Source organism: Mastigoproctus giganteus, chromosome 12 (assembly GCF_048544385.1).
Source record: "Mastigoproctus giganteus isolate SK-2022 chromosome 12, ASM4854438v1, whole genome shotgun sequence".
In the NCBI taxonomy this organism is placed as follows: domain Eukaryota; kingdom Metazoa; phylum Arthropoda; class Arachnida; order Uropygi; family Thelyphonidae; genus Mastigoproctus; species Mastigoproctus giganteus.
This window is the reverse complement of record NC_143586.1, coordinates 81525797-81535690: the sequence shown is the minus strand read 5'-3', so window position 1 is coordinate 81535690 and position 9894 is coordinate 81525797. Positions and strand designations below refer to the sequence as shown.

General features: G+C 37.8%; 1 protein-coding gene across 1 annotated transcript in view; it reads left to right on the top strand.

Annotated features, from left to right (window-relative positions):
- The first annotated feature begins 1752 nt into the window (after positions 1-1752).
- The window catches only part of LOC150077227 (uncharacterized), a 99069-nt gene continuing 90927 nt past the window's right edge, over positions 1753-9894 (top strand). The window contains exon 1 of the mRNA XM_090385821.1: positions 1753-1782. Within this exon, the coding sequence (XP_090241947.1) occupies positions 1753-1782 (30 nt within the window). The remainder of the gene's footprint in view (positions 1783-9894) is intronic.

Sequence of the window (9894 nt, the reverse complement as noted above, 5' to 3'; positions counted from 1 at the left end):
CAATGATATATAGGAATTTTTCTAGCAGGGATAAGGAGGTGATTATCCCCTTATATAAGGCAATGGTCAGGCCACACCTTAGGTACTGTATACAGGTCTGGAGGCCTCATTTTAAGAAGGATGTAGAGCTGTTGGAACGAGTACAGAGAAGTGCAACAAGATTCGTGAATGGAACAAAATGTTGCTCTTACAAAGAAAGGCTTAAATTTTGCAAATTACAGTCTGGACACTAGGCACCTGCGAGGTGATCTGATTGAGGTGTATGAAGCCTTGAATGGTTTGAAGTTGATAGCTTAAATAAGTTTAAGGCTCAGCTGAACAGGTATTTTGAACGAACAGAGGGGTGAAGTGTTTTTTTTTTTTTTTTTTTTTTTTGCTGATGCTGCATAAACATCAAATGCCTCTACTAATGCTAAATGCTAATCTCATTTCAAATGACATTATTTTTGCCTTTCATTCATATTTATTCTCCAATTCTCTGATCCATAAGTTGCTTTGGGTGTGATGACAGTTTCGTATATATTAATTTTTTTAGACTATTTGAGATTTTATTGCTCTTCCATATGTTTTTGAGTTTGTTCATGTTTGTCCATCTCATTTGTGATTAATTTGGTCAATATTACTTAGGTTTCCAGTTATTAGAGAGCCCAGGTATACAAATTTTTTTACTTGTTCTATTTGTTGATTTTGGATGTTTATGTTTATGTCTTCTATGTTTTTTCCGATTTGCATTACTTTGGTTTTATTTATATTAATATTAATTCCCTAATTGTTGCTTGCTTTATCGATGTTCGTTAATATTTCTTTTAGTTGTTCTTTGGTTTCTGTTAAAATCACAATATCATCTGCATATTTTATGTAGTTTATATTTTTTCCATTTATTATTGTGCCTCTTTTTTCTTCGATTGATTTCATTAGTTCTTCTAGGTAGATATTGAATAGATATGGAGATAAAGGGCATCCCTGCATGACTCCTTTCTCTATTTCAAATTTCTCTGTTTTAAGTATGTTGAATTTTACTATTGCTCTTGTATTTTGGTAGAAATTGTTTAAAACATGATTATTTCATGATCAAGTGTGGTTTTTTTTTTTTTTTTTTTTTTGTAGTTGCTTCATTAAATTTTCTCTGTTTACAGAGTCAAATGCCTGCTTGAAATTGATGAAGCACAGATAAAAAGGTTTCTTCTTATTCCAAGATTTTTCTGCAATGATGTTTAGTGTGAATATTTGGTCTATTATTGATCTGTCTTTTCTAAATCCTGCTTGTTCTTCCCCTATTGTTTCTTCATATGTTATAAGTAACCTATTTTGTAAGATCCTAATAAATATATTATATATATGGTTTAAAAGTAAAAGGGTAATGGGTCTATAATTCTGACAATTTTCTTTATCTCCTTTTTTGTGTATAGGTGCTATTATTCCACTTTTCCAGTCTTCTGGTATATCCCTGTAAATAAAATTAGATTAAACAATTGTGCGAGGTGTTTTAACATTGCATCACTTCCGAATTTCCATTGTTCTACTTGGATACCATCATTTCCGGGTGCCTTGTCATTCTTCATTTGGCTAATTGCTTTCTGAACTTCTTCTTTTGTTATCGAGAGTGCTTTATCTCTTCTATTATCTAAGGCAAGAGCATTTTTCCTTCCACTTTGAACAGGGTTTGGTAATATTCTTTCCATATTTTTTTTAATTTCTTGTGTGTTTCCTGTTTTTATATTTTTTTTATTTTTCATAGTCAGTGTTTTCGGGATGTATGTTTTAGAGTTCTTTTATAACCCGGTAAGTTGTCTTAGAGTCATGACGTTTATTTTTCTCTTCACACTGCTTTGCTTTGTCTTCCAGCCATTTCCTTTTAGCAGTTTTACATAGGTTGTCTAATTTGTTTTTTAGGGTTTTATATTTTTTCTTTGTTTAGGAGGTTTTTCATTTGTCTTTTTTCTGTCCATACATCTAAAATTTCTGCTGGAATCCAAGGATTATTTGGTTTTGGTCCCAAGGTTTCTAAGGCTGCATCCAATTTGTTTAGTTTTTTCCCATATATTTTCCACAGATAATGAATAGTTTATATCTTTTAATTTTTCTTATAGTGTTTTCCCATAAATTTCCTTTATGTTGTCTTCTTCAAATTGTGATATATTTAATGTTTCTCTATTGTTCTTTGGCTTTGTATTTTTAAATTTCCATTTAATTGTTGCTGCTAGCAGTTCATGGTTGGTGTCAAAATCTGTACTTCTAAGTGTTTTAACATTTTGAATGGATGATTTCCAGTTGTTATTTATTAAAATGTAGTTGATATAGTTTTTTGTATTTCCATCTGGTGATGTCCATGTATACTTATGTTGAGATCTGTGGTAGAACAGTGGGTTGGTGATGAATAGTTTATTTTCTTTGCAGAGTTCTTCTCCTCGCTCATTTCTATTTCCTTGAGTCCATTTTCCACAAGTATGTTTGCATTTGCCTCTGTGAACTGCAGTTTGTAGGTCCAATCTGACCTGTGAGTATAATAGGCAATGGAAATGTACATGGTCCCACGTCTTCATGCCTCTGCAGGTGCAGTAAGGATCAGGTTCCAATCCTCTTTCATCATATTTACTTACAGGTCATGGTTCCCACCGTTCGAAGAGGATTCTTCGAACGGAGGGAACCATGACCTGTAAGTAAATATGATGTGGTCATAGAGGGTGTAAACCATGGGAAAACTAGAATCTTTGATACAAAATCAGCCAACCAATCCGTGCTCACTTTCATCCCAATGGATTTGTCACACCTTTACAAGTTCCTCCCAAATTCTGGTCTTTTCTATTAAGTTGTTTGCTGTATCTGAGGAAATCCCCAATATTTGATCATACAGAAAATCAATCCTAAAGCTGTATTTTTAACTATTTACGTGAAACTTTGCATAATTGGGGCAGCCGCTTAATTGTGCTCAAATAACCGGAATGCACTGTATACTTGTTACTTTTGGAGCATTAGGAGGTATCGCGATATGGGAGTGGCAGCTGATTGATCTTTCTGTGCAGATTAAGAGGTAGCATGCAATGAGAGTGAATGACTCTTTTGGAGGAATGGTCATGGTCGTCTGAGTTCCACTGGAACAACTCCCTGCCATTTTCCTTGCCTCCTGGTATGATATGTGCAGCTCTGCCTTAAGTCAAATTTCTTCTTCTTTTCACCTCTGGCATGCTCATGAGTAGGCTGGGTGTTCTCCTTGGCAGTTAACACAGGTGAGTTTTGTAGCTAAACATGATATTGCTTTGTGGTCCTTTGCACCATATCGAGTGCATGCAAGGACTCCACAGCAGGCCATTTGGGAATGTCCATATTTTTGACATCTAAAGCACTCTAAAGGATTTGGTACATATGGATGGACTGGACAATTGATGTAGCCAGCTTTAATAATTTCAATCGGAGATGTTGGTGAATTTAAAGTCAGGATTATGTTTCTGGTTGGAACAAGTTTCCCATCCTTACACGCATGATTTCTCTTAATGGCAATCATTCCCTGTGGTTTTAGTTTAGAGCAGATTTCTTCTTCGGTAACTTTGACAAGGTCCCACTCTGGAAATGAATGATTAAGAATCTTGGGACAGGCCCTGATGTATTTCAGTTTGTTGTCTCTTAGGTGCCATGCGCTTTCTGTTTCTTCATTGTTACTTGCAGATAGGGACCAGGTTGCAACCCCCGAAGAAATATATTTATCAGGATTCATATTAGTTTTGTTGTGGTTCAGTGCCCGGGCTCCATGGAGCCCAAAGGGCTGTCCACTACCCAGCAAGCAATAAATGCGCTTGGGAATGGGATGCCAGGGCTACCCAGACACCGCCACCAGCCTGAATCCTGTCCCTTGGACCATGAGGGTAGGGGCATGGCATTGACACGGTTGACTGTTGCAGGTGAACCCATTAGCTGATTGATCCTAGCTGGGCCATCCAGAGCCACCCGTCACATTGAAACAGGAGCTAAAGTGGTGTATTAAAGCTGGGCCCCTCAACCACCAGGATCCCCCTTTCCGAATTTCCCCAAGTCACAGAGCATGGCAAACACGCCAGGCAAAATCAGCACAAGCTCATGGATTCATTTTATATTTCATAAATAAAAATAATTCATGCAGAATTTTATTTTTATCCTTTAAAACAATTAAGCAAAAACTCTAAAGTTTATACAGTGGGATTCCTAATGCTCCACAAGTAACAAAAGTAATTGCCAAAGAAAAGACCAAGTTGAAGTACCCCTAGTACCCAAGAAAACATGGATGTCAAGGAGAAGGAGGTACAAGGTGATTCAGTCTTGGAACTCTTTGCCGAGGAGGAAATGGACACAGGACAGCGTCCATACTTCCCCCAAAAAATATAAATCCAAGAATGACAAAAGTAAGCCCTCAGCACTTCGGAAACCACCTGATGAACCCAGTACATTTTTGCCACAAGCGCAACCTTCACCCTGAACTGAACATGAATTGAGACTTTGGCAGAATGCTATTCCAGTAGTACCTGAAACTAGATTTTTGGGGCTTGTGTTTGATTAAGAGTTGACATTCCTACAACAGGAGGGCGCTGAGTCTCTTTAAAAATTACAGCTGTGAATTACAGGCTCCGAAAAAGCGATACATGTTTGCTGTTTTATTTACCTAATTGTTATTTTATATTGTACTTTATAAGTAGGGATTGGATACACTTAAATAGAAAGGATGCAAGAATATTTGCTGATGCTATTGAGGCAGTGTTAGATGGGTCGGAAAACTGCTAGCTTGGGGGGATACACAGACTAAAAGGTTAAAAGTAATCACAGGCAGCGGTGAAGGTGATTCTTGCTCTACTTCTATTAGAATAAGCAGCGGCCTGGAGCGAGGGGTACTGGAGGTTTCAGGGACTGATGGCAGTCATTGTGAAACAGGTGATTATATAGGATCTGTTAGGGTAACTAAGAATAAAAATAGGTGCATGTATACTAATGCTAGAAGTATAGTAAATAAATTTGATGAATTTGAAGTGTTAGTCAAGACATCAAGGGCGGATATCGTTGGGATATCAGAGATGTGGTGTCACACAGTTATTAGGAATGTACAATTGGAATTTGGGGAGTACAATGTGTGCAGAAAGGAGAGACAGAATAGGAAGGGAGGGGGGGTTATGCTGTTAATTAAGAAAAACATAAAATCAAAAGAAGTGCATCCAGTTGATATAGATGGATAGTGCACTGTTGAGTCAGTTTGGTGTGACATAAGCACTGTGAAAGCAAAAATAAGAGTAGGAGTGTGTTATAGGCCTAATGACTTGAATGAGTACAACGAACAATCGTACAGAGAAATAGAGTGGGCTAGTAAATCGGAATGTCTTATAATGGGGGATTTTAACTTCCCTGACATTGACTGGAACTTGTGGATTGGTCACTCGCACACTAGTAAGACTTGTGGATTTATTGAATGATTATTTTCTGCAGCAGCATGTTTGAGAGGCAACCAGAGAGGGTAATACTCTTGATCTGGTTATCAGCAGCGATCATCCGTGTATTAAGAATTTGTAGATAAAGGAACCACTATGTGGCAGTGATCACAGTTTACTGATGTGTGATTTAATGAAAGATATAATTACCATCAGGGGTAAAGGAAAGGGTTTTTGCTTCTGTAAAGGTGACTACAGTGGCCTCAAACAGTTTTTAAATTCTGTACACTGGAACCAACTGATGTTGCCAACAGCAAAGTCAGCCGACTGGACTAGCCAGGTGGGTAAAGTGCCTGCCTGGCAACCCAAAGGTTGCGGGTTCGAATCCCGCCTCGGGCTTGTATCAGAGTAAAATGCAAAAACTTTGGGAGATGCATTATGGCCACAGAAGCCGATGCACCAACAATTAACAAAAAAAAAATTCTAAGTGGGAAGCATTCAATGAATTAATCATGGAAGCTACTAAACGTTTCATACCTATTAAGAAATATTGTTCATGGTTTAGGCCTAAATGGTTGTCAAATGAACTATTGAGACTCGTGACAGAGAAGAAAAATGCATGGGATGTATATAAATTATCAGGCGACACAGAAGCCTATGGCAGATATAAACTGGTCTGTAATCAAGTCACAAAGGAGGTTAGGCAGATTACGAGAAATCTTTGCCAAAGGATGCTAAGAAAAACAGCAAGGATTTCTTTACTTATATAAACTCTAAAAGGAAGGGGATGAATCAGATTGGTCCACTTGATATCAATGATTCAACTGTTGATGATCCTGCTCAGATAGCAAGCAAAGGAGGCCTCATTTTAGGAAGGATGTAGATTTGCTTGAGCATGTACAGAGAAGGGCAACAAGATTGGTGAGGGGAATGAAGGGATCCTCTTACCAAGAGAGGCTTAAGTTCTGCAAATTGCAGTGGCTGGAGACTAGGCACCTGCGAGGTGATCTGATTGAGGTGTATAAGGCCTTGAATGGGTTGAGCACACTGAATTCTGATGGGATTCTTCCACTTGTTCAGATTACGAACCCAAGGGGGCAAAATTCAAATTGATAAAAGATAGCTATAGAATAGATGTGTGGAAATTTGCCAGTGGGTGGTTAATTGCTGGAACAAACTTCCATATGTCATTGTGGAAATTGATAGGTTAAATAAATTTAAGGAGGAACTGGACAAACATTTAGAGGGAATGGTTGTGTGAATTTTTTTTTGGCTGATGCTACATAAGCTCATATGCTTGTCTTCTTGAATCACATGCCACGATTACTACATTCGTCTACTACGCATGAAGTGCACGAAAGCGCTGAATATCCTACGCGCAGTCTCTTCTGATTCCTGAGGTGCTGACCAATGCACTTTATTGTGCCTCTATTGTGCACTTGTGTGTTCCAAATTAGACTACGGATCCCAAGTGCATGCGTCCGCTAGACTCAGTATACTCCTATAGCTGGATCCCATCCACCCATCCGGCATTTTGCACATTTCCTGCCCAGAGTCTCTATGTTGAGCAAACGAACCTTTGTTAACGCTTCGTCAGAAGCAAATATATCTACAGTGTGCTTTGGAATTGAAATCCCTGCCAGACCAAACCAGTTTTTGGACACCTGTTTTTGAGCCACGTTGGGAAAATCTATACAATACTCGCCAGACTGCCAATTATCCATTCAGTATTCAAATCCAAAGGCTACTCAGATATTTGGACATGACGGGGCAACATTAGACAATGTTACCCTGTCACCAGGCAACCTCGTGCTCCCTGGCATGCTCATGTTCCACTTTGCGACTTCTCCCTTAATAACTGGGGAAAGGACAGTACTCCATTTTCTGTTTACTTGCAGCTCTTTTCAGTTCACCGATCTGAACATTCTGACTTCTTGCCAGTCTATACAAGTGGTTCGAAGTCAGAAATGGCTGTCTTCCCCAGACACTACAATATCTGAGCAGATCTCCCTCGAATGCAGTGTATTCACTACAGAGCTGCATGCAGTTGAGCTAGCCTTGGATCATATACAAACCACCCACCACAAAAATTGTATGATATATACAGACTCCCTCAGTTCATTGCAGGCTTTATCATCAATGATGTTTAATCCTCATCCTGTCCTGTCCTGGATACAGCAGAAGTTGCACTTCCTTTCGCAATTCAAATTTGATGTTCTTTTCTGCTGAATCCCCAGTTACATTGGGATCGGCGCCTCCGTAGCCAGGTGGGAAGGAGTAACAGTGCGTAGCACACGCTTCTTGATTAGACCGGGGTTCGAGCCCGTCACCACCAAATACGGAGGATGCGGAAAGGTCAGGGAATGACCACCGCATATGCCGGAGCAATATGGCCTTAGTTGCTAATGCTCCTAAAAAAAAAAAAAAAAAAAAAAACTAAACATTGGGATCTTAGGAAATGATTTGGCAGGCAAATCTGCCAAATCAGTGACCCTTTTTAACTCTTCCCTATACAGACTACAGGCAATTAGTACTCAAGAAACTGTTATCCCAATGGCAACACTCATGGCATGGGCAGGTTGCAAACAATGTAATTGAACATTGGCAGTCTAGTCTGCTCAGGAACCAAAAAGAGGAAGTTGTTATATCTTGGCTCTGCATAGGACGCAGTCATCTGACACACTCCTTTCTGCTGAGGGCTGATGACTCTCCAATGCGTGAGCAATGCGACACTGTTTTATCTGTAAAACATATTATATCCAACCGTTCCCGTTTTATAAATGCTTATTTTAGTGCTTTTACTCAGCCATATATACTCAGTCAGATTTTAAGCAACAATGACCATATGTCAGCAGTTTTTAAATTTTTTAAAAGTGATTAATATATATACACTTGTATGAAATATTCAGTTTATTTTTACTCATATACTGATTTTTATTTATTGATATGTATATATGTGATCTTTTGACGAGGTAACCTTTTTAAAGGTTACCAAACTACTCATCTTTTTTGAATTTTAAAATCTGTCATGGTGCAATATAATGTCGTTTTATGCCATAAAAAACCAACAAACCAACGAACCAGCCCTTCTCTGGTCCCCCCATTAGCATGAATCAGCACAAACTGGAATTCATCAGACCATACAACATTTTTCCAGTCCTCTGTAGTGCTGTTCCTAAGCCTACTATAACCATGCCTTCTTGTTTTTTTGTTGACAAGAACCCAGTTCAGTTATTAGCTGTAATATTCCATACACAACAAGTACAATGGGGTATGCATTCTGAAATGACCTTTTTTTTTTACCACTGTTGCCTCTGTTTTCTGCTTATACTGGATTGTTATTTGATTGAATATAGCCTTTGTTACCCTGTACAAATCTTGCTAGCCTCCATTGGCCTCTTGAATTAATGAGTTCTTTTTGCTATATTATTTATAATATAGCAAAAAACCTAAACTTATAGTACTGTTGTTTTCATCATTTACTAGAGCTTATGCTTTTTTATGGTACTCATCCTTCATCCATATAGATAGTTTGAAGACATTGACTTTTACGGTACTCACCTCTTAATTTGTATGGTTTGACGACATCGAAATTCAATATCTTCAAGCCATAAGGATTGCTGTTTTTGGGATTAATGTGTATCTTGGGTGTTTTTGGCATGTTCGGCACCAATGCCATGTTCAAATTGCCTGTCTTTTGCCTTTCCATTCTCACACTAAATTACAAACATACAGCAACCCTATGCATCCGCCCACCTGCTTTATATCACATGGTACAAACTTAACTAAATATACCTTAGATTAAACCTGGAGATTGAGATGCACTAAAGCAGGAATATCAAACAATCGAATGAAAAAATATATATATATATATATATATATATATATATATATATTAAACCAAATGTTAGGTAAATAAACTTCAGCTTCTCTTAATATAATCACAGTACTAATGTACAGTTGTACTGTAATTATATTAGAGATGATGCTATTAGTAGCTGAATTTATGCCAAATAAAATTGAATTCTTCAAAAGACCATGAATAAAAACACACAGTATGCTGTTGTTTTAAACATTTTTCATTGTTCTGTTTGATATGCAGATTTCATTGGTTTCTTTAGTTACTTGTGTTTGATTCATTTGGTCCCTTCCCCCATATTTATTTTTATTCTATTGTATGTCTTACAGTTCAGTCACCTTGAGTTGAAATGGTTGCATCCAGATATTTATAAAGATGTGTAACAATATCTTATTCATTTGGTCTTTCTGATTCATCTGTCTCTTCACTGATGGGAACCTAGTAAGATCCAAATGACTGTAAGAGGAGTAACAATAGGTTTCTGTGCTTGGTTGTATCTAATAAGGTGGCCACTCAATTAGGCTGGGCAGAAAAAAAATTACTGTTGAATCTGGAATGAAAAGATTTAGTGTATTAGCTATTTTGCACTAGTCAGTAGTTTATAACCTGGTTATTTGGTATTTCTGTTTTAATCGGTCTCATTCCTCTGGC